General features: G+C 46.6%; 3 protein-coding genes and 1 pseudogene across 3 annotated transcripts; 1 reads left to right on the top strand and 3 right to left on the bottom strand.

The window, feature by feature from the left end:
* Nucleotides 1-726: 726 nt before the first annotated feature.
* LOC119284294 (F-box/kelch-repeat protein At2g43270-like) lies at nucleotides 727-1,827 on the bottom strand. Its single transcript, XM_037563478.1, has one exon. The coding sequence runs from the start codon at nucleotides 1,825-1,827 to the stop codon at nucleotides 727-729; it is 1,101 nt and encodes a 366-aa protein (XP_037419375.1).
* A 12,623-nt stretch (nucleotides 1,828-14,450) lies between these two features.
* On the top strand, nucleotides 14,451-17,662 carry LOC119288216 (annotated as a pseudogene).
* Nucleotides 17,663-18,444: 782 nt separating this feature from the next.
* LOC119284293 (coatomer subunit beta'-2-like) lies at nucleotides 18,445-22,408 on the bottom strand. The gene is made up of 8 exons (XM_037563477.1): nucleotides 22,348-22,408; nucleotides 22,193-22,257; nucleotides 21,729-21,783; nucleotides 21,256-21,651; nucleotides 21,004-21,159; nucleotides 20,736-20,920; nucleotides 19,294-19,365; nucleotides 18,445-18,748 (listed from the first exon to the last, which is right to left on the bottom strand). Exons 2-8 carry the CDS (start codon nucleotides 22,252-22,254, stop codon nucleotides 18,643-18,645), a joined length of 1,032 nt encoding a protein of 343 aa, XP_037419374.1. The 5' UTR covers nucleotides 22,255-22,257; nucleotides 22,348-22,408; the 3' UTR covers nucleotides 18,445-18,642.
* Nucleotides 22,409-22,459: 51 nt separating this feature from the next.
* On the bottom strand, nucleotides 22,460-23,631 carry LOC119284292. The gene is made up of 3 exons (XM_037563476.1): nucleotides 23,146-23,631; nucleotides 23,013-23,054; nucleotides 22,460-22,885 (listed from the first exon to the last, which is right to left on the bottom strand). The coding sequence occupies exons 1-3, from the start codon at nucleotides 23,629-23,631 to the stop codon at nucleotides 22,460-22,462; spliced, it is 954 nt and encodes a 317-aa protein (XP_037419373.1).
* Nucleotides 23,632-24,284: the final 653 nt, after the last annotated feature.

Genomic DNA, 24,284 nt, shown 5'->3' with positions numbered 1-24,284 from the left:
TTTGTTGAATGAACCAAAGATGACGCTTGTTGATTACACACAGTAATAATCTAGCTAGATTTGAAGCAGGGTGGGAATGTAAAACATTACATCAAACCGCACGACGTCCTGCCGTGAGTATCTAACAAGTCTGTTGGGGCTCCAAGGTGGCGTGAGGACTCGGTGTGTGACTGGGTTGAGCACACACACACTAGCTTTGGTGGGCAACAACACAAGTCCGTCGCAGTGCGCGAGCGCATGCCTCCTCCATGTCACCTCGGCAGGGAGCGAGGAGGTGTCATGTAAGAGGGTCACGGCGTGCGGCCGCCTCTCCTCCCACCGGTACAATCCCGGGGTGGTGACCGCATCTTGGATTATCCTATGTTCGACCGTGTGGCTGTAGGCACGTGGTGCGATGAGCAGGCTATGGTATTTTTCCTTTTGCCGGGGAAGTCGGCGGAGGTGCGACTGAGCGAAGGATGGATCTCCGGAGATGGCGTCGCGCCAGGCCTTGCAGACGCATCGTAGCCGCAGGAGAGATTTGAGGGGCAGCCGAACTAGGATTTCCCACACGATCAGCTCGTTTGGCAGGCACGCCATCTTGGCCGATGGCGTTGGCTGCCGCAGCCGTCAGGACCAATTGTTGTGTCTGCCTACGTATCCTAATTATTAAGCCTTTTAATAATCTTGTGCTTAGATACGCACGACAGATTCCAAACCCAGTCGGACTCGGACACGTAACCAGTTTCAACGTGCAAGGTAACTAACTCGAACTTGGTAAGGAAACTTGGAATTTGGCTCGAACTTGTTGGCAATGAGACGCATAGAAAATGGGCAATCAAGCACATGCCGCTGATGCCACTGTGGCGGGTTGTTGCCTTCCACATCATCGCACATCCATATCTCGACCAACTCACTGTTGGGCCCTGGACGAGGCATGGCTAGCTTCCCGTTCACCTCGGCAAAATTGGTGTCAAGATAGTCGGCCCCTTCGTACCATGGAGGACCCGTCATGACGCTGAATGACTCGTCTTCAAGGTTAAAACGGACAAAGCAAGGCATGTGTGCAGCATCATCCAGATGCGAGTAATCATACATAGGCGAGTAATGGTCGATCGTCCAGATCAAGGAGCCCTTGAAGAAGGTCGCCATTAGTCCGGCTACGAAAGGGTATGGCGGTTGCACGGCTGTCTCACGCCAGCACTGGTCCTTTCCGATAGTGAACACCTCCATCCCGAGACCACCCATGCCGTGCGTTTCACGGTGGAAGAAGCGGGCGACCTTGTAGGAATTGGAGCGATAGTCGCGCCCGAAGCCAAACGCCTGGTGGCCTTCACCTTCGGGGCACCGACGCGGCGCCACGCTGTCCGGGCTCCAAGGCAGCACACGGATTTGGCGTGTGGCCGGGTTGACCACACGCACGGTATCCTCGGCGGGCAGCAATACAAGCCCGTCGCAGTGCATGAGCCCGTGCCTTGTCGCCACCCCCTCGGCGGGGAACGAGGAGATGTCGAATAAGAGGGTCGCGATGTCCTTCTGGCTCTCCTCCCACAGGTACAGTCCCGGGCAGGTAACCTTCATGTCGATCCAGGGTCTTCTTGTGCTGCGGGGATCTTCCATGTCGCTTTCGCTTTTTGTACGTGGTGCGATGAGCAGGTTGTAGGGTTTCTTAGCTTGCTGGTGAAGCCGGCGGAGGTGCGCCTGAGAGAAGGAGGGGTCGGCGGAGGGGTCGGCGTCGGAGATGATGTCGCGCCAGGCCTTGCAGACGCACCGTAGCCGCAGCAGCGACTTGGCGGGCAGCCGGACCAGGATCTTCCACACGATCAGCTCGTGAGGCATGCACAGCATCGTCTCCGGTCGATGGACCAACTTGGAGCGTCCATCGTCAGCCATCTTCGAGCGTTTTGGCTGCCGCTGGTATGATTTGTGGCAGCGTGCATACACATTGTGGGATTTCGAGCGTCCAGCATCTGCCGTATATAAGCACGTACATACTCGACCGAGTCGGACATGGAAACTGTAGCTAACTCGAACTTGGAAATTTGGATAACATGGAAATTGACTCGGACTCGCCTCCTGAAATCTGATGTTTCGTTTGCCGTGTGAGGTGTGACTACGAACGGGAAAAATAATAATCTAAAACTTAGGGTCCCGATAACTACCACACGTGTGGTGTATCGAATAGTTGTGCCACACGCCTCGTGTGGCATGGACAGCAAGCAGCCCACACACCTATGTGTGGGCAAAACAACTAATGCCCACAAACGTCTTTTTTTTCCTCCTGAACCCTCTCACACGAGTGCGTGTGGGCGAAATTGATAACGCCCACACGCCCGTATGTCAGGCCTCGTACCCTTCTGGTCCCGCACGCGACGCGTGACGCTCACCGCGCGCCCGCAGTTGCCATGGTCCAGACCCTCGTCCATGTTCGTTTATCTGCAGTTGCCATGTCGCTGAACTACAGTTGCCATGTCGGACAACTGCAGTTGCCATGGTTGCTCAACTGCAGTTGCCATGTATGGTCTGATCTAATGTAGTTGCCATGATTTCATAACTTTAGGAGTTGCCACATACTAACACTAGGCAGTTGAGAGAGTTGCCATGTTCTCATAAGCATGCTAGGGCAGTTGCCATGTAAAATGGAAGAGTTGTCATCTGCTTACGTGCACGTTAGGGCAGTTGCCATGTACGTGCACGTTGGGGCAGTTGCCATGTACCATGCAAAAACACATGGCAACTCGGTAAAAGACAGTTGCCATCCGCTTACGTGCATACTAGGCAATTGCCGTGTACCCTGCAAAAACACATGGCAACTCGGGTAAAAAAAGAAAGTTGCCACCTGCTTATAAAGCACACTAGAGGCAGTTGCCATGTGCGCTGCAAAAACACATGGCAACTAGTAGCTTACGTGTGGGAGAGGAGACGGGCGTGTGGGCGAGATGGCAAATGCCCACACACCAGCCCTTGTGCGTGACTGAAAACTGGTGTGTGGGTGAATTGCTAAACGCCCACACACCGGCCCCTCCGTGTGGTAAAATGGATGTGTGGGCGAACTATGTCACACACCACACACACGCCTTGTCCTACGTGGCACAGAAAATCAGCCAGATTGTGTCAAGATTCATGCATATAGTACTGGACGGTGATGGATGTGTGTGGTCGAGATGGTCAACGCCCACACGTGTGGGCGTTAACATTTCCGAAAACTTATTCTCTGGGAATTGTTCACGGCATCGTCCTGGACCACAATCCAAAGTCGGTTTCAAATCAAAAACTAAATTGTGTCTTGAGTTTTTTTTAACACAATACACACACAGACTCTTGTACATACGCGCGCACACTCACCCCTATGAACGTATGCACATACACCTAACCCTACGAGCATCTTCGAGAGACTGAACCGGCATCATCTTGAGATAGACGAAATCAACTCAGACCTCTCTGTAGTCGACGGTCACTATGGTGGCGCCCATCTCCTCCATGCAGGCGTCCGCGGCAGGAGGACGGGCGTCATCGACCGTGGTGGTGCCGCTCTCCGACACCGACGAGATGTAGCCGGAGAGGCAGCGGAGGACACGCTCCTGCTACTTCGCATGGCGTGATGCCTTGATCTTGGCAGACTCCTTCTCCCTCGTGAGGCGCTTCGAAGCTTCGATCCCGAGTCGGAGCACCTTCGCATTTTGCGTCGGAGGCGCCTAGCACCCGTCTTCGTCGAGGTCAGTGAACGGCGCATGACCTCGCGGAGGAGATGTTGCTCTGGGTCGATAGGGACTGAGCGGGAGCGTTGGCGGGAGGAGCCGACCTCCACGTTAGCCCCCTTACGCTCATGGCGGGTGGCGCTCACGGCGGGTGGCCTTGGCCTCCGACTCCGGCATGTGCAGACGCTCGGGAGCCACTCGTACAAGGACCCAGCGCTTCCCGAGAGGAGATCGCGCTGGAGGGGGAGGAGAGAGGACCGCCCTGCTCCAGATCTGCAGCGGCGCAGAGCGGGGTGGGTTAGCTTGGAGTGCATTGGTGCTGGTTGGCTGGGATGAGCTGCCGGCGGACGTCGTGGAGCTCGAGCTCCTGCCGGTGTCTAGCCGCGACAACTAAATGGTGATGCGGAGCGCGAGCTACTTCTCATTCGGCGCATCGCTACTGTAGCCAGAGTCATCCTTCTTCATATGGTCATCCCAGTTCATGGGTCGGGCTCGTTGCCGGAGACGTGGCCGGACCTAGCCATGGCGGAGGGGGAAGAAGAGATTGGAAAAGGAAGGGGAGGAGACGGGAGGGGAGCAGCGAGGGCGACAAGGTTGAGAGAGGACTGGGGTTTGACTAGGGTTTATCGGCCAGATGGGATTTTTGTGGGGACGGTGGTGGGATGGGCGTGGGACATAGCGGGCCGGTCTGACGTGGCGGTGGTATTCGGGCACGTCAGGGCCTCCCATATCCGCCCCACATATGGGCTGGATATGGGTTGCCAGATAGTCCGAGCGTTTGGGCTAGTTGGGGGGTGCGGTTTTTGCGTCTGGGCAGTGATCTGGCAACCCGCCTAGATATTTGGGGCGGATGTGGAGGGTGGATGTGGAAGGTCCGGTTGTAGATGCTCTAAGAGAGCTTAGCTTTAGAAAGCTAAGTCCAGGTAGTACAATTTAGTGTATTACAAGTTAGATCCTAAATTGTAGTACCCATCTAGCCACTCCTAAATTGGACCTAATTTATGAAACCCTAATTCCTAAATTGAGGTACAAACAGAGAAAGTCTAATAGCAAAGCCATTTTCTAAGGTGCAATTGCTACACTTGCACAATAACACGAACAAAGGTTAAAGATTTGATGAGATCAAGGAAAGAAGGCTCACTCGACACCGCTGAGGCCGGAAGTGAGGCGGTAGCTCTCCCTAGGATTTGCCTTCCAGACCTGGGCCAAACTTGATGCTGCTCATGAATCAATGTCGTACGAAATGGCCTTGAACTGGCGGCCTTGCTCATCATGCTCCTCACCACCTAATCTCCAACTGTACTAGCAAGGATAGTGGGAGAGTGCCGCCGCCGCCGGTGGCCATGGGGAGAAAAAGCTCTGGAGGAAAGGAAGGACGGAGGGGAAGCAGTTTGGGGGAAGTGGGTGGTCGGGTTTGGGCTCGTTAGTTTTTGTCCGACGTTGTCTAACAACGCGTCACGTGGGCCATCTTGCCCTGGACATGTGGCGCCTGATAGCGGCCCCCATTCATTAGGTTTGCACTCAGACACCACAAATGTCAAATCAGCGTTATTGGAAAACTGTCAGCACATTGATGGCTGTTTTAGAAAAATCTTTGAATGGTGGCGGTTTAAAAAAAATGAATGGTGACGTCTTTCTGAATTCACTTCTGCTTCGGTAGACCCCCCTTAAACACATCGATGGCTGAGATTACTCCATACCTCTTCATAATAAAGGGCAGGATGGTCTTTTCTTTAAAGTACGTCGACCTCCGATACATGGCGGCTCACCTGGGCCGGCCCATTTATTGATGCGGGGAGAAAATTTGTTACAAAAATGGATGGCTATTGGATTCGAACCTGCATCATCTACGTGAGGAGCGCGCTGTGCTAGCCATTGTGCTTTCGAACCTTTGTTGTAGAATTATCAACGCGTAACTTTAAGAAACTTAATGTCCTGGCATAACTTAAAACATGAGCTTAGAAAATTAAGATAAACAAAAGTGTGCGACAGGGAACGAACTTGGGATCTGACGCCAGTCTACCATTTCGGTAGCCACTATACTAACTGAGATTTTGTGTCCAAAAAGGTAGCCCGGTCTATATGAACCATAAGCCGTGATATTTAAAAAAAAACTGATCTCATTTACTTTTTGGATTTCTTTGGAAACGCGATCATTTTAAAATCTATGATTAAAAGAAACTAGAACATTTTGTGAAAAAGTGAACATTTTTGGGGAAATAGGAAATGAACAAAATTGAAAATGATAACATTTTTTGAAATTGTGAACAACTTTGGGAAATGTGGCATTTTCAAATTTGTGATTTAAAAAAATAAAACATTTGTGAAAACAAGATTTTTTGGGAATCTCAAAATTTTGTTTCGAAAAACAGGAACAAAACTGAAAACACTGTCATTTTAGAAAACTACAAACAATTTTTTTAAAGTGCGAACATTATTTTGAAATCCTCCAAACATTTATTGAATTTGCGAACAACTGTTGAAATCAAGAATAATTTTTGAATTTGGGAACAAATTTTGTAACCTCATCATCCTGATTACATTGTTTACCACCCGACTACACTGCCGCTCGTGATATTTAGAAGCAGGAAATGTATAAGGGTCAACTACTGTATCGATGGAAGAAAACTTGCATTCGTTTACCGTGCCTACATGTATATGAATGCACACACACACACACACTTGTTATCAAGAAACATGTTTTCTCAAACATGGTAAAAATAAACATATTTTCTAAATCTTTTTCATCGGGAACTTTTATTGAATTTGTGAACAAAATTTGTGAAATTTTTTGTGAAAATAAACAGAAAAGCATAAAAATAAACATGAAAAACAAAAAAATGAAAAATAAAATATTAAAAGGGAAACTAGTCAGAAAAGCGATTCAGGAACCTTCAGAAAGGTTCCCAAAACCGAAACCTTCTGCCTATCCGGACACCCTATGTTGAACATGGTCTAGTATTGGATATTCTTGAAATGAACCAACATTTTGCAAGAAGGTGCGGATGCCCATGGTAGGTATCCATGTCTGAACGATTTCCGACTTCGTATGCAAGTTGCGACACGTCCGGTCATTTTATCGACCTTTTTTGACCGAGAAAACTCCAGAAAATGCAAAAATTATCGAAAACCAGAACAACTTGGTATGATGTCTTGAATTGATCATACAAGGTCATGAAAAAAATTAAGGCCATTTAAGGATGTGGAGAGACAACATGCTCTCAGACGAAGCATTCTAGCATACCTAGACACCCTCCGTTAAACATGGTTTAGTTTTAGAAATTCCTGAATTGACCCCAACTATTGCAAGCGCATGGCTATGGTAGGCATTCATGCCAGGTTTGAATGATTTCCGACACCTTATGCAAGTTGCGACACGTCTGACCATTTTTTGACCGAGAAAACTCTAGAAAATGCAAAAATTGTCAAAAACCCAAAATAACTTGACATGGTGCCTTGAATTGGTCATACAAGGCATAGAAAAAATTGGGGTCATTTGAAAGATATCGGGAAACATCGTGCTCTCAGACGAAGCCTTCTGGCCTAGCCGGGTACCCTCCGTTGGACATGGTCTATGTCTGTACATCCTTCAAATGATCCCAAATCTTGCAAGTAGGTGGGAATGCCCATGGTAGGCATCCAGGTCAGATTTGAACGATTTCCAAAATTGTATGCAAGTTGTGACTCGTTCGGCCATTTATGAGCTTTTTTGCCCGAGAAAACTCTAGAAAATGCAAAATTTGTCAAAAACTAAAACAACTTGGCACAGTGGTCATATAAGCTCATGGAAATAAATATTGGCGTCATTTGATGGATGCCAAAAAAATGTGCTCTCAAATGGAGATTTCTGTCCTAGCCGACCACCCTCCGTTAAACATGGTGTTTTGGGGACATCCATGAAGTGACCCAAATTTCTAAAATTTGAACCATGATGGAAGCAAAATGTACAATTAGAGCGCCCAATTTTTAATGTGATTGGAAACGAGAATATTATATTACATTGGACTCATGTATCTATCTCATGGAAGCAAAATCTCTAACTGAGCTATGATGGATGAAAATAATAATTATATAGATAACATTTTGTGTTAAGTCGATGCATATTTTAATTCCTTGCAAAAGAAAAAGAACAGAAGCATATTTTAGTTGCACCATGAGTAAATTCTTGAATTGATTAAAACATGATTTCATTGTGAAAACGCATGTTGCCTCAAAGAAAATTTGGTATGCATCGGGAGCAAGCAAATTCCCTGTTCGAGATGTGATGGGATAAATAATTTTATCCAACACAAAAGAACTTTCGGTTAAGTTCGAACATATTTTAAATTTTAAGCAATTTGATTAACTAAAGGAAGCACATTTTCATGACGGTGGAAGCAAATTTAATATGCGTCTGATTTTAGTAGCATATATGGCGTACAAAATTTTATTGAACATAATTTCCTAAAGCAAATGAGAAATAAACAGACTCTCAATTTATACTCGCATGATTTTAGAAGCGCCCTTAATTTCTGCTGGATAGTTTTAGGGAACAAATTGGAATCAGTTTCGTTTGTTATGTGCAAACTATCTATGAAAAGCCACGTTCTCAAGTCAAATCCAACCAGCCAAAGCTTTCTCATTAGTAGTCTGAGAAAATAAACAATAATAAGAGTAAAAGAAGTATTTATGCATAACAAGTGAGTTGTGCTAGTTGGTTATAGTGGGTGAAAATAAACCATAAGGTCTGGAGTTCAAATCCTACTCCATGCGCCTATTTTTTGAGGGTTAAAAAAAGAAAAGAAATGGGCGGCCCAGGAGGAGGGGTGTGTGTGGCGAGCGGATCGGCTGTGTACGTCAACCTACAGTACGTGTCACATACGAAAGGTGGATGTACATGAGTTTCTAGGCTCTCCGGTCAGGCGACTAGGGCAAGGCACTTTTTCCCTCCGATCTCCACCGGCCGGTGCGCTGGTCCCTCTCCCTTCGGCTGCTGCTCCGGCGGTAGGAGGGAGGGGGACCCCGTTCCTCCGCTCTGTAGTTAGGTTTTGAATTTGTAGGTCGTGGTGGTGCGTCTTGGGGTGGTGGGAACGGCGTTCAGATGAATAAATCTGCCTCAATCCCATTCCCACACCGGCGGTGTCCTTCATGGCGGCGTCTCGGAGTTGATGGCATCGTGTCTCTGTCGATCCCTCAGATCGACAGCGTTAGGGTTCATGGATGGTGTTGACGAGGCTCCATCAGGTGTGTCTCTCCTTCTACTCTGTCCCCGTTGCTGTGGCGTTGTCTCCGACGTCATGGTGGAGCAGGGAGGTTTTGTCGTTCAGGAGTACGCGCAGGCGGTTGTCTACGCAAGTGACAGCTGGAAGATGGAGTATCTTGTGTTGGGTCTGTGGTCGAAGGCGGGTAGTTCTGGTTTCCTTCTCCGACATCGTCGTCACGCGAGGGTGTCAGTTCTGAAGTTCGATGGCGTGTTCGGGGACATGTTGCCCTGGTCTGATTCTTTCAACGGCTATGGTTTTCCTTTTGGCAAACTACTTTGGAGGTCCGTAAAGCTGCTGATCAGCGATGGAGCCGCGTCGAGCTTGGGCGAAGAGGTGATATGTCTTTTTACCCTTTGGTGGCCGCTTCAGTGGTGTCGAAGGATAGGAAAAGGCGCTGGTATTTTGCATAGGATTTTCCTATCTTTTCAGTCATGTATGGTCGATGCTTACGTGCCTTGTAACTTGATCTTTATTCTGTATAAATGAGACACGTATTACCATGAAAAAAAAAAGGCTCTCCGGTCAGGCTGATAGGTGCCTTAGTTACAAGAAACAGAAAAAATCAACTCACTAGTTAACAGAAACTAGCGATTAATTAAAACAAAATGAATTAAAAGCTACAATGCACTTAAACCTCGAAGAACAAATGATTGCGACCTTAACATCATCCTAAATCGATAAAAGCACCAATGAAGAAAAAAACAACGTTCAAAGAGACAAAACTACTCTATTTTGTTCCCTCAATGCAGCTGGTTGTACGTACGCTCATATAATTAAGATTTTGGATCGTTTGATTGTATCACGGGAAAATCAAAAGTTTTGAAAAGATACTAAAATCCTTTGGAATGTAGTATCGATGAGTCATTAGAAAAATCTGATAGATTTAATTCTATGATCGAATCAATGACGACACAGGATTTTTTTTCTAAAGACTCCACTCTCTTCAAATTCCTATGAAAACCCATTGTATCAAATAGTCCATAAACACTTGGTTGAAATTTGGATATGAGTGATCGGCCAAATTCAGGCCAAGTAGCAGTGTACCAGAGGCTAACGCTCGCTTCGCCATATGCCGTTCTTTACTCGTGAGATTAACTTTTTTATTTCTCAAGCAGGTTATTGCAGTCAATTTGTTTTTTTCAGACTTTTTACGGTGCATCATACTACTCAATATAGTGAGTAGTATTAAATTGATCCAACGGTCTTAATAATTTCTAATCAGGGGTAAATTTGTCCTTTCCAAGGTTTAACTGTAATGATTCATATTAAAGTAATTAAAATATGATTACCCGCCTGGATCCGTCGTCCCCAACCTCCGCCATCCCGATGTCGGCAATAATCTCAGCCGACCCAGCCTGCAGCCTGCCGCCGGCTGACCCAACCTCGGCTATCCTAGTGCCACTTGCAGGCCGCCGCCCGCAGGACCTCCGTCATCCCGGCGCTGCCTGCCCTTCTCCCCGGCGTGAGCCCTCCTCTCCATGGTCGTGTCTCGTGTGCATCATCAGACGCATGATCTCCATGGTCGTATCTCGCCATCCCGACGCTGCCTGCCCTTCTCCCAGCGGCTAACACACACTAATTCATCACACACACTACTAATCCGGCGTCACTTGCGCTCACACACATCCAGAACTAAGTTAGCAGTCGCTCATCATCCATCCAGCACACGCACACAGCCATTAGTACGAGAGGAGAGAGTGGATGGACTGAGCTACCTACGCAAGGGAGGAGGGGCTTACGAGGACGCTGTATGTCTGCTCGCAACGGTGGCCGTCGGTGGTGACGGTAACACACACAAGAGGAAGCGATCTCGGAGATCGGTGTCCGAGTAGACGGCCGCATAGCGGCTGCGTCGCCGTCAAAGTGCGTCGGCGACCTCGGCGTGTCCTTGGGCTGCCTGAGTTTTGATTTGATTAGTACCCAAAATACCCCTAAAATCTAAATATACTACCCAAATCATGCTTTAGTATCAGACAATCTGGTGCGTTCGTCAGACTTATATGGACGGCTAATTTATCTTTGATGTACTGTAAAAGGTCTTTTTTATTTATTTATCTATGTTGACTTGGGTTATAATCATTTTCCGGCGGTGTTTTTTCGTTCGTATAACGTTTTGAGCTGTTGTTGAAGATGATATTTATTCTGAGTGAAGAGTTGAGTTGTTCGTTGCGTGGTTATGGTATTTGATGAATAGTAAAATCACAAAATAAGAAAAATATCAACAAAAATAATTTATGGCTTTGCGAATGTTATAATGTTTTAGATGCTTGTGAAATATCATGACGACAAACTGAGCCTAGCTCACATAGTTAGGTTCTTTGTGGTGGAACCAATCCACCAGGGTTCAAGCTGAAACTTGACACTAGTGCTTGCATTTTCTTGTATTTTTTCGAAACTTTTCGGTGATATTTGTTCAGTGAGAGAAGATGTTCCTGTCGACTACATAGGCTCCTGTGGTGACTTCGTCAATTTCATGGTATGCATGCTTAGAGCATCCCCAGTGGTAGAATCAGTGCTGGGGCGGTTGGGCATCCAGCCGTCGCCCCCAGGCGCCGATATCGGCCCATTTGTTGCCGCATTTCGGCCCAGATAAATAGAAAAATGGCCCGATATCAGCTAGAAACAGCCCATATTCGGTGTGGTTCGGCATGTTTCGGCGTTGATTTCTCAACAAAAATATTTTTTTCGCATAATTCATCACTGAAAATCAAATAATTCAACAAAATAGTGCAACAACAAATAGTTCAATACAAATTATATAGTTCAACAAATAAAAACTCATCACACGCCGAGCTATGCGTCGCCCTTGATACTACATAGGTGCTCCACCAGATCCTGCTGCAGTTGATGATGCACCTGTGGGTCTCGGATCTCCTGACGCATACTGAGGTAGGCAGCCGAGGTTGCCGGTAGCTGGTGATCAACTTCGGCTAGAGGACCCTGCCTGTAGTATGGTTCAGTGTCAAACACTGGCTCTTCCTGCTCGCTCTCGATGATCATATTGTGCAAGATGACACAGCAAGTCATGATCTGCCATATTTGATCTTTTGACCAGGTCTGAGCAGGGTACCAGACAACAGCAAATCGAGATTGGAGCACACCAAATGCCCGCTCGACATCCTTCCTGCAAGCCTCCTACACCTTGGCAAAGTGGGACTTCTTGCCTCCTGGCACATCGTTTGAGATAGTCTTCATAAATATAGACCATCTCGGATAGATGCCATCAGCTAGGTAGTACCCCTTGTTGTAGTGTCGCCCATTGACCTCGAAGTTCACCGGAGGAGAATGACCTTCAACAAGCTTGGCAAAGACAGGGGAGCACTGCAGCACGTTGATGTCATTGTGAGTTCCTGGCATACCAAAGAAGGAGTGCCAAATCCAGAGGTCCTGTGTTGCCACCGTCTCAAGTACCACACTGCAACCGCCTTTCGCGCCTTTGTACATCCCCTGCCAAGCAAATGGGCAGTTCTTCCATTTCCAATGCATGTAGTCGACGCTTCCAAGCATCCCAGGAAATCATCTTGCTGTGTTCTGTGCTAGGATCCGAGAAGTGTCTTCCGCATTGGGTGTTCGCAGTATTGCGGTCCAAACACTACCACCATTGCCCGACAGAACTTGTAGAAACCCTCAATGGTGGTGGCTCGGCCATGCGCCCATAGTCGTCGAGTGAATCACCGGGAGCTCCGTATGCAAGCATCCTCATCACTGTCGTGCACTTCTGGATTGAGGTGAATCCAAGTTTGCCGGTGCAATCCATCTTGCACTTGAAGTAGCTGTCGAACTCCCGGATGGAATTCACAATCCTGAGGAAAAGCTTTCGGCTCATCCGATAACGGCGCCGAAATGTTTTCTCGCCGTGCAGTGGAGCGTCGGTGAAGTAGTCGGAGTAGAGCATGCAGTAGCCTTCGACAAGATGCCGGTTCTTTTCTTTGATCTGCCCCGGCGCCGAGCCACCACGCCACAGTTGTTCATTGCTCGCCAGCAGGTCGGCAAGGGCGGCGAGGACCATGAGATGTTCCTCTTCCTGGACGTCGGCCTCGGCTTCCTCCTCCAGCAGCGCGGCGAGCGCTTCCTCGTCGTCCGAGTCCATTGCCGAGGCAGGCAAATCGTCGAACACCTTGCGGGCGCGGTGGGCGCGTACCCGCCGCTACAACGCCCCTCCGCGGCTGGAGACGCCGGAAAAATCGCCTAGCCGGTGGTGGAGAGGCTACCTCGACGAAACCTCTGCTGTTTTTCTGGCGAGGATGGGCTATATAGTGGCGGCGGGTGGCGGGCGGTGCCGGGATCAGCCGGTTGGCGGCCGAGCGCGTGGGGGGTGGGAGGCGAATCTGGGAGAAAGCCTTGACTTTTCGCCTGACGGTGTGGGCCAGACGTGCTTTTCCCTTGCGCCGGAGCCCCCGAGCGCCCCCCCAGTGCGTCGGGTTCGGCCTGCGATCGCCGGGCCCAAAAACGGGTTGAGCCGGCGGATTTCGGCGTCCTGGGGGCGCGACTGGGGCGTTTTCTCGGCGCCGGCGCCGAAAAACTCGCCGGGGGGAGGGGGGGCTGTTGGGGGCGCAGCTGGAGATGCTCTTAGTCTCTCGAGGGCGCTCGTAAGGGTATGGTGGGTGTGTGCGTTCATAGTGATGAGTGTGTGTCCATATGTATAAGCTTCTACGTTTATACTATGTTAAAAAATATTGGTGATATATTCTTGCAAAATATCATGATGAAATAATATCAGACAAAAAAAAAGGAAAATTAGTGCTCATACTTTCGAGCACTTTTGAGTTTTGAGTACCCCTCCGTCTAGTTGGAAAGTCATCTTACGAAAACCAAATAATCCCAAAACACTTAGGCACGATGCATTAAATTCTGCATCGTTTCTTGTTTCTTGACATATCAACCAATAAGAGATGTGGGGTGTGCATGTTTTTAATGATTTGAGACTACCAAACACGACATGTAGTGGTTAGAGGGTGTTTGTTTTCAGGGACTTTTTGGTGTAGGGACTATAAAAAGTCCCTAGCAAACCAAACATGGTGGAACTTTTTGCTAAAAGTCCTTAGAAGCACCTCCTTGAGAGTCTTTTTCAAAAAGTCCTAGGACTAGAAAAAGTCCTAGGACTAGAGAAACAAACACCACCTTATTTCATTGCATGTAATGCTATTAATTAGCAAATAAACATTAAGTTCTCTCGTTTTTCCCTCCTCCTTGATCACGGTGCAATGACTTACTCACCTCCACCTAGACCGAGGGAGTACTACTACCTCCGTCCCGGTGTATAAGTCATTCGCGTAGTTCTAGGTCAATAATTTAACTATCTAAATATGTATTATATGTGACAAAAAATATATATTTAGAAACTACATTCGTGTGGAAATCTAGTGGTATATTTTTCATGACATATAACACATATTTAATTTCTCAAATCGATGACCTAGAACTACGCGAATGACTTATACACCCGGACGGAGGGAGTACTGATTTTGTTAGCATTGACTCGTTGACCTGAGTGTTGCGAGGTCGTTTCCCCTCCCCATCCATTCTCATCCCCTTCCCTTCCGACCACACTCCCCCGCTAGCTAGCTACCCATTGACCGTGCCGGTGACCCCCGGCCAAGGAAAGGGAGAGCGATGGAGGCGGCGATAATCGGCGCGTTGCTGAAGACCACGCTGCCCAAGGCCTCTCGGCGCTGGGCGGGAGCAGGGACGTCCGGTCCATCCAGTCGGAGCTCAGGTACATCGAGGCCGCCATCCAAGACCACCGCAAGAAGACCGACGGCAGGGACACGAGCCACCTGCGGGCGGCGTGGATCCACGACCTGACGCGCTTCGCGTTCGACATCGAGGACTGCGTCGACCGCTTCCTGCGGCAGGAGATGCCGCCGGAGGACGGCGAGGCGGGCTTCCTCCGCCGCTCCGCCCGCGCCGCCAGGAGCACGGTGTTCACCCGCACCTGGTTCTCCCTCAAGATCCGCAAGCTCAAGGCCAGATCCGAGGAGATACACCGCCGGCTCAAGCGCTACATCAAGGAGGAGACGGCCGAGGCGACGACCCCAGACGGCGGCGGGGCACCGGTCCCCGCCGCACGGCGCGGTGCTCCGTCGGCGGCGGTGGGGATGGACGAGCCACTAGGGGAGCTTCTTGAGCTCGTGCGGGAGACTGGGGGGAAGCTCAGGGTGATCTCCGTCGTCGGCTGCCATGGCCTGGGCAAGACTCTTCTTGCCAAGACTCTTCTTGCCCACCAGGTGTTCGATCACGGCGATGTGCGCCGCCTGTTCCTTCTGCGCGTTTGGGTTTGCGCCGCGGGCAAGGGCACGCCGGAGGTTCTCAAGGAGATGCTCGATCAAGTGCTCCAGAATGGCGCCGGCACCTCCGCGGACGGTGCCCGGCAGGTTGACTCTGCACCTGTGGCCACCACGACCACCTCCGACTCCAATTGCGTCATCCCAAAGGTTGAGGAGAATGGCGTTGAGCAAGTCGAGAAGTGTGAGAGTAGCTCAGCCGGTGTCGCGCACGGCATCAGTACGTGGCGCCAGTGCCTCCAAGCAGTTTGGTGGACTCTGGCGATGATACTGCTCTACATGTTGTCCCCGGCCTTCTCCGTCACAAACATGGTGCGAGCCTCTTCTGCCCAAGTTGAGTCTGCAGACATACATGGTGCTACTGTGAATGTGAATACCTCTACCAGTACCAAGATCGTCCCACAAGTCGATGAGAACAAGAGTGTCCAGATGGAGAGGCAAGCTGACAGGGGCAAGGCTATTCAGGAGGACACTCACGAGGAAGGTGTATGTGCTACGACGCTCATCGAACAACGTCTAGGATCATACCTGAAGAATAAAAGGTGATCTCTTTTTATCTTTTGTTGATTAATTTTCTCTAACACACACATATATATAAAAAGATGGAATAATTTGGTAAATCTACATCACTCTAATTTCAACAGCTAAATGACTACTCCATATAACCAAGGACTTACTAGAATAGTTGCTTTGAACAATCTTATGTATGCATGAAGTGATTAATTCTGACATAGAAATGTAATGGGCAACACTTGAACTCAGCTCTGTTTCGTAGGATCTAGTTCTGATTGTTCGGTCAGCCTCAAGAATAACTTTAGTTAGTCGATCTATTTAGCTGCAGAGGAGAAGGGATATATTACTTACTATTTTTATTTCCTCAATTTACATCTTGTAGGTATTTGATTGTAATTGATGGCATGCAAACAGAGGAGTTGTGCAACATAACATCTGTATTCCCTGTGGTTAACGGAGTGGACAGCAGAGTTATTGCGACGACAACCATTAAGAAAATAGCAAGACGCTGCAGCTCTGCCAATGGTCGTGTTTACAAAATGAAAACACTTGATGACAATGATCGAAGAAAGTTGTTCTTCGAAGTATTTTCCAAGGGTAAATATTCAGATGCAGATGCAACGGAGTTGAAAGCATCTGCCCTCCTGGAGAAATGTGGCGGCCTACCGCTTGCCCTTGAAAGCAAAGCAAAGTTTCTGAAGAGTGAGGAAGACCTGACAAAGAGTAAATGTGAAGATGCCTGCCGCAAGCTTTGTGCTCCAGAAGGGTGTGATGACACATTGGGAAGAATGCATGGGGTTCTTGCCAGCAGCTATGAGAGTCTATGTAGCCTTGTTCTACAGCAGTGCTTGCTATATTTCTGTATGTTCCCTCGCGGTCATCGTGTCAGGAGGAATCCTCTAATCAGGCAGTGGGTGGCGGAAGGACTTGTACATGTACAATCAGGGGATGCTGTGAGCACCACATCCCAAGACGCCGCAATTGAGAATTTGGAGACCCTGATCGACCGCAGCATCATTCAGTCAATGGAAGTGAGCACCTGTGGGAATGTGAAGAGATGCCAACCTCCTGGGATGATGCTCGAGTACATTGTCCGCAAGTCCATGGCTCAAAATTTCATCACCTTGCTTTGTGGTGACAGTGAGACGGTCGGAGAATGGGACTACGTTCGCCGGCTTTCTCTCCATGATTACTGTGCTACAAACCCAGGGGCTTATCTCGTCCACAGCCTGTTCAACAATTTGCAAACCATAATTTGTCAGGGCCTGACGAAAGTCCTCTGGGCTAGATTAACCCGAAAAAACTGGATCGGCCCCGCGTCGTTCCCCAGCTGGGCGGCTCGGGTGTCGCATCCAGCCATCCCGTTGTCGGTCTTCCTTGCACCACCCCTCCCCCTCACCGCGGCCTATGGCCGCCGAAGTCACCACCACTGCTAGCTATAGCAACCTCCTACAGCTCCACGGCGGCGGTGGTTGCCAGAAGTTCTTTGGAGACGGTTCATTTTTCTAGATCCGGTGGTTGACTTCAGCATTGAGATGCAAACTATGGATGAAGGCTTGATGCAGAGGGATGATTTTGCAGCGATGGCGGTCGCACGTCGCATGTAGTTGTTTGGATCACGGAAAAGTGATGGCAACAACACATTATTGACTTTGATGGTGGTTCTACGTGCACCGGGTCTCGAGCTCCAGGTGAAAGCCCAGGTCTCACCCAGTCACCTGAGTTGGAGACGTTTTCATTTTGCTTCGTTATCTTGTTGTAGGCATTTCTTGGATAGGCTTAGACTGATTCTTCGGGTTGAAAACCTAGATTCTAGCCTTGATGGTTGGATCCGGTAATGGCTGCTTTGTCAGCGCCGCTCCCTTCCAAAAGGCATTGCTGCTGAATAATATCGTCGTCTATGTGGTGTGATGAGATGGTTGGTGCGGCTATGTTCATTACTATAGCTTGTCGATCGCGGTTCTAATCACTTTGTTTTTTTTCCCACCTACTGCTTTGGTCTTAGATGACTTTCTTATTTGTTGGTGTGTTTTTGTATCTTGGTGTGTGTCTTGGTGTTGGTTGTGTGCATCCTCATTATGCACAAGCCGGATGTGTGCTCATAGTGTTTGTATCCCCTTAATACTCCATCTTAAGTGAATAAAATCCACCCTTTTTCGAAAAGAAAAATCCATAAAACCAGAGCGACTGGTACTGTTCTACTTGCAGATAGATGCAAATCACATTGGCCATACCCTAAGCCGTGATTGAAATGGGTGTCAATGTTATGTGGCCATCAGTATTCAGCTTAAACTTCAACCAAATACGGGTGGTCAAACAAATTTTAAACCCATTCCAGACAGCCCCTTACTAGTTGTAGAAACATATTTGGAGCTCGATCATGCATGAAGGAGAGGCGGTCTGACATACAAAAATAAATTACCCATGATGGGCTTCTTTTCAATTGTTGACAAAAATCTTCTACTGATAGTCATGCTGTAACATCTTCAGAAGAACCAGATAAAGTAAATACATGCATCCCATTCCCGTCAACTTATTCTGACGTGGAGTCCTTGACTACAGCGGATACATCACTTATTTGCATGAGGAACCAGACTCACACCGGCCAAAATATATTGTCTAGGGATAATTTTGCAGCGATAAAAAGGAAACAAACGTCATGACACTTGAATAATAGAGTTAAGCAAGCTTCTAAAGCCGTGACAAACAATACACTCAACAGTGTTTAGGAAGGTCCAAGAAATAAATTGAAGAGTAAATGAAACCGTGGCAAATAGCATTACATTGAAGGTCTCTAAACTTCGCCATTAGATCACATGAGAGCCGCCATCTTTAATGTTTTCTCAGAGGAAGTCACCACTGATCTTTTCTTTTATTTCCCTTTACTGTGGGACGAAGTCACTTGGACTATTGTTCGTTTGGAGGCTACGCAGAGATTCCTTCTTGGTCATGCTCCAAGGTAGCAGGTGTCCTGACTTGATCTTCGTTCATTTCCATAATTGCAATTCCGCCGCTAAGGATGATTGCAAGGCTACAAACATAGATTATTGTCAAATGAGTAGTTTGAATTTTTTTTTCCAATGAAGATGTAACTAATACTCACCCTGTTCCATAAACTTAATAGGGACGTCCCATACTGTGTTTTGCATTTTTTTGTAGGATATGAGCACTATGATCTATAGGGGATGTAGTGTGGAAGTCTGAAAACAATCACAACAAACTTTTCTAGAACAAGAGATCACGATTTGACCAGAAAGAGCCTATTACCCCGCCCATCCCCCGTGGTAGGGAGCACATGCAATCCCAGGAGCCCTAGAATTTAGGATCCATGTCACATTGGGATCTTCTCTGACTTCAAGTCCATCTCTTCGCATATAATGTAGAGGTATGTTTTATATATAGATATTATGTTCTGTTTCGATGCTTCATGTTCCATATACTGTTTGATTTTTCAAAATATTTAAGTTATGTTTAATTCACAGATGATAGATTCCCATACGATTATCCACTGGATCCCTAAAAATTGACACTAGAAAACTGATGGGGTAAAAATAAGCGTGGGAAATATCCTGTTACCTTCTTTTGCCCTGAACCTCAATGTGTGCAAAACCTTGTGCCGGTCCGAGATCGAAACAAACCTTGTCATACCTACAAAATTATGGATCTTAATGTTATTCCTTCAAAGCACTTGCATTCTTTAGCACACACCAAACAAGACTCCACAAAGATGGTTAGGTGGCAGGATCTAAGGGCATGTACGATGGTTGATATGACAGTTTTCTCTTTTCCATTCCACATCATTAAGGTAAGAAAAAAAATTGAACAGTGGATCATTGTTGTGTCACTTCTAGCAATTAATGTTCAATGTTTCTGCACATTGCAGGCTGTGAAGACAAACCTCTTTTTATTTACACTTCTCTCTTACAACTAGGCAACATATTGTGTGGCATTGCTACTATAATAACAAAAGAGTTGATTTGTGGAGTATACGACCATATGAACATGTAGACTTCTTTTCAAAAAAAATAAATTTGACACTTCAAGCTACCATTTTGGCACAATTCAGAATATAGTGCTCACTTCAAACTACCAAAGTGACTTCTTGTATTTTACATGCCCTAAGAGGATAACCTCAACGTACATGGCATAACAAATTTTTAACTGGACTACTAACATGCACATCCCAACCTATGCCTACAATTGGTGGATATTATTTGACTCTCTCTTTCTGCTGCACAGGAAGCAGATGTACATGTTGGCATGTTGCCTACGACTACCATGCTTTACTAGTTGCACCACCATTCTAGTTGTATCCATAGTACGTAGTTGGGTTGCTGGTTAACCTAGAATCCAAATGGGAGAGCATCATAGGAGGTGTGATCTGATCCAAAGGAAAAACAACAAGAAAAGAAAAGTGGAATGCATCGGGCAGAGCGGCGGGATGTCAAAGTGTGTGGATGCCAAACTAGTTTGATATCTGCAGCCCACTACTGCTGCCACCTTTTTCATTTCTTACTTTCATCATTATTAACCAAAAAAAAGTCTAATATAAATGGGCTTGTATGCACGTTTGTAGCTGATGGAGAGGCCGGCGATGCAAAAAAAAAACCCCACTATCGACAAATTATAAATATATTGTCTTCTTGTGGCAATAAGCACAGTTGGTTGAATAGTTGAACTAGTGTTGTATTTTTTTAATGTTTAATTTGTTACCTAGATTTCGTGTAATTAATATGGAGAAAGGAGTTTCACATCGTGTTATTACTTACTACTCCCTCCGTCCAAAAATACTTGTCATCAAAATGGATAGAAACGGATGTATCTATTGGACGGAGGGAGTATTAGTGAGAAGTGAAGTGCAGAAAAACAAGTGATAGCCATCCAAGAGGCAAGTGTAGTACAGGAAAACAAAACAAGACATAACCATTCAAGAGGCAAGTGTAGTGCAGAAATAGAAATGTATGCTTCCAGTATGGTGCTTGGTGCATATATAGTAACAAAACCAAAGTCATTATTACCTGGGCTTGTGGGTAGCGGCGTCAAGAAAAGAAATACCCGTGTCCCCCGAAGTAGTAATCAAAATGGGATTACGATTGTCTGGGACGCTGTTGACCACACCAACGTTACAGCCGTAAACCTCGGATTCAGGTCCAGGGAGTTCATCAGCTGGTTCAACTGTAGAATCATTTTGCAAATCCCATATCTGAAAAGAAAGGGGGTGTTACATACTTATAATTGTAATACGGAACGTATTAATGTTGAGTAATGAGAATGCAAAGTACATACTCGTGCAGGGCCCTCCAACGATCCAGTAATCATGTACTGCCGACCACCCATGGAATAATAAGCAGCATGCTGCTGTGTGTCTTCACCACAGTCCAAGGTGGTAATAAGTTTGGGACGGTCTGCATTAGGCTGACTGGGATCAAGAGTGCTCCAGATCTGTGAATGTTAACCATTAACGAAAGAACTGTTATTCAAAAAGTACGACTTATAATATTTTAAAAAAATAGCAGAATTAATACTGAATCGGTCGACCTTCACTGTGCAGTCTTGGGAAGCACTGGCGAAAGTATTGCCATCAGGGCTGAACGTGACATGCTTCACGTAGTCATCGTGTCCCGTGAGGGTCCAAAGGAGCTGCCAGTCTTTACCATAGTTCCAGAGCCTGATCACATTGTCCATGGATGCTGACAGCACAAATGGCTGGTTTGGGTGAACGGCCAGCGACTCCACCCACTCCCCGCGCTTGTGAGCTTGGAGTTTCTTGATCTCCGTCATTGTGTTATAATTGAGCACGTGGATCTTCCCGTTGCCGTCACCTGCCACAATCCATTCCCTGCGAGCGATGAATTTTGCAGAGCAAATCCAGTGGGTAAGACCATAGGAATCAGTGCCCTTCACGTCCGAGACTCTTGACTCTGCCTCCTTTTCCTGCATCGCAGGTTAAAAGGAAGTTAATCACTTTGAGGCATGCATGTTCTATTCGCTCTCCTCATATAGCTGCGTACCTGGGTTTGGTAGTTCCAAATTGACACGTTCCCGTTGGCATGACTTGCCAAAATCCTACGTCACACAAGAGTACATGCATACTTGAGCATAGGAAAACAAAACACCAAACGCACACAATGTTCGGTAAACTCATAGAAAATCTACACTACTTGCCAAAATCATGTGTGGCATCTTTTGGTGCTGTAATCTTTTCCTATGTTAATGAAATGAAATACATGCAGCTCTCCTGCATGGTTTAGAAAAGAAATATCATGCGTGATATCATAGCAACAAGGTAGTTTAACTAACTCTAGAGTTAATCGGATAACTCTACGCTGCATAGTCATCTTATTTTCGTACTAGTTCCAGAGATTTTTTTCTCTCTTCCAATTCCCAATTTCTCACTCATGGTATATATGATTAACTTTAATTTAGTACAGTGACCCTTCAACAACTCTGTGCAGGCCACACCAAATAAACTCACCAAGGCTTTTCTGGGTGTACATCCATTGACACTATTTCACAACCTTTCTCCATAAGCGTCATGATCTGTAGTAATCAAAGTGGGTATAACTGGTCAACACAAATATGTTCTACTAAGAACTAAGCATGATAGAAACAAGAGAGGACGTTTATCACCTCGATTCTTGGTGGGGTGGGCTGCCAGATAATGAACACACCATGCACCAGCGGGTCGAAAACAAAATATAAGAACGAGGAAGAATATCATACAAAATCAATCATGGTGTGTCTAGTTCAACTTAGTTGTTGCCGCTAGTTCACTAAAAATAAGAGAGCTGACCAGAAATCTAACCTTATTGTCATAAATGGCCATCAGTGGTATCTCATGCCTTGGATCTTGGCTAGAAATGTCCTCATTTGAGTCCATTTCTTTTACGGACACACGGGTTTTTAGGACTATGGAAAGAGCGTCCCTGTTATCTGGCAGGTACTTCATCTTTTTCGTCAACAGAACAAAGTTGTTGGTGGACCCTGATGGTAGAATGCCCTTGATGTGGTCCAGGCTATATAAGCAACTATGTGAATTGGATGGCACGCACTTAAAAGCTACATCGTGTTTGGTCCTGCTAGTTAATTGCAATATACAATTGATCATTTTGTCATTCTTGTCCAAGCTGATCAGCTGGTAGAGGACATGGACATCCAACAAATCTCCCTACAAGTAACCAGAACCAGGATGGTTAAGTAGGATAATATTGGTATACAGAGATGCTATTAAAAAATAGGGAAGAAATGATACACAGTAAATGAAATAAAATGTTTTTTGTAATCAATTGTTGCACCTGGTCAATCGATGGCTCTGTCATTGGAAGTACCATTTTCGTCTGCAAAGAAAAGAAAAAAGAAATATCACACACAGTTCATGTTTGTAGTTTACTACCTGCAAAAAAAAAAAGCAGTAAATCAACAACTTACCTCAGATACCCACTCTAGGAGCGTTGAGTTGATAACGGGGGCAGTTAGTGTTAGCTCCTTAGTTCCTTCGCCAGCTTTATTAAAGATGGTGTCCACTTCGTCCTCGCGAACGGTTACCTTTAATTTTACCCCTTCAATTTGCTGGTTCCGCGTGCCAAAGATAGTTCCCACGTCCTCCTTGTCCTCCTCGGCCGCCACACAACTCTCTAGGGTCAGGTGAGGCACGTCCTTTTTCAATGGCAGCTGCTGCCTACTTTTTAGCCTTACAAGAAAGGTCGAAGTGGAATCTGGTGGCAGAATGCCGACGAAATCTGCTAGATCATGAAAAAGAGCTTCTGATTCCCTACTAGCCTGACACCGAAAAGCAACTCGCTGATCAACCGACTTGTTGGTAAGGTGTATTAGGCAGTGCATGGGCTTGCTTGGCTCGAATGTGAAGCAGAGATTGCCGGGGTGGATATCCAGCAACTCGGTCACTTTGGACATGTCGGGTCTTGTCTGCAAGCATGACGAGAAATATGGATTAAACTTGACACTAAAAAGAAATACTAGTAAATTGTTGTATAACAGCCCCTCTCAAGGCTGGGATATGCATTTGCTTCAGTTATTCACAAGGATTGGTCAGTTCGCACAATTAATTGTGGGTGCAATCTTAGGTCTTAGGCAGGCCTTTTTTTATGGGTCTGACTATATCACATCTAGATATGAGATATTATCTCACATCTAATATGATGTCATCCTACATCAATAGATAAACAAAAGGCCCATAACATAGATATGTCACATGTAAATTTTATGACCCTCTTTTTCTCTGTCGTTGTTTTTTCTTGCGTTTGGCTTGTCCAGGCCGCTACATGCAAAAATGCCACTAGAGAAAATGATGATCGATCGCCCCTGTCTAGAGTCTGGTCGTGGCACGAAACGATTAATCAAGAAATTAATTATGTCTAGCAAGTAATCGGCAAAGCACTGTGTTTACATTAGCGTTTTGTAGTAAAGTTGGTTAGTCAAAGTCAGACCCAGTAGGTGGACTTGCTACTGGAACGGAAAAAGGCCAAGCCTCAGTTGCGAGTCGAATGTGGACTTGCAATTGGGACAAAAAAGGTTGGACTCCAGTTGCGAGTCGAGAATGAACTTGC

The sequence above is a fragment of the Triticum dicoccoides genome, chromosome 4A (genome assembly GCF_002162155.2).
Source record: "Triticum dicoccoides isolate Atlit2015 ecotype Zavitan chromosome 4A, WEW_v2.0, whole genome shotgun sequence".
NCBI classification, from domain to species: domain Eukaryota; kingdom Viridiplantae; phylum Streptophyta; class Magnoliopsida; order Poales; family Poaceae; genus Triticum; species Triticum dicoccoides.
The sequence above is the reverse complement of the archived record's forward strand: the minus strand, read 5'-3'. Positions and strand labels throughout refer to the sequence as shown.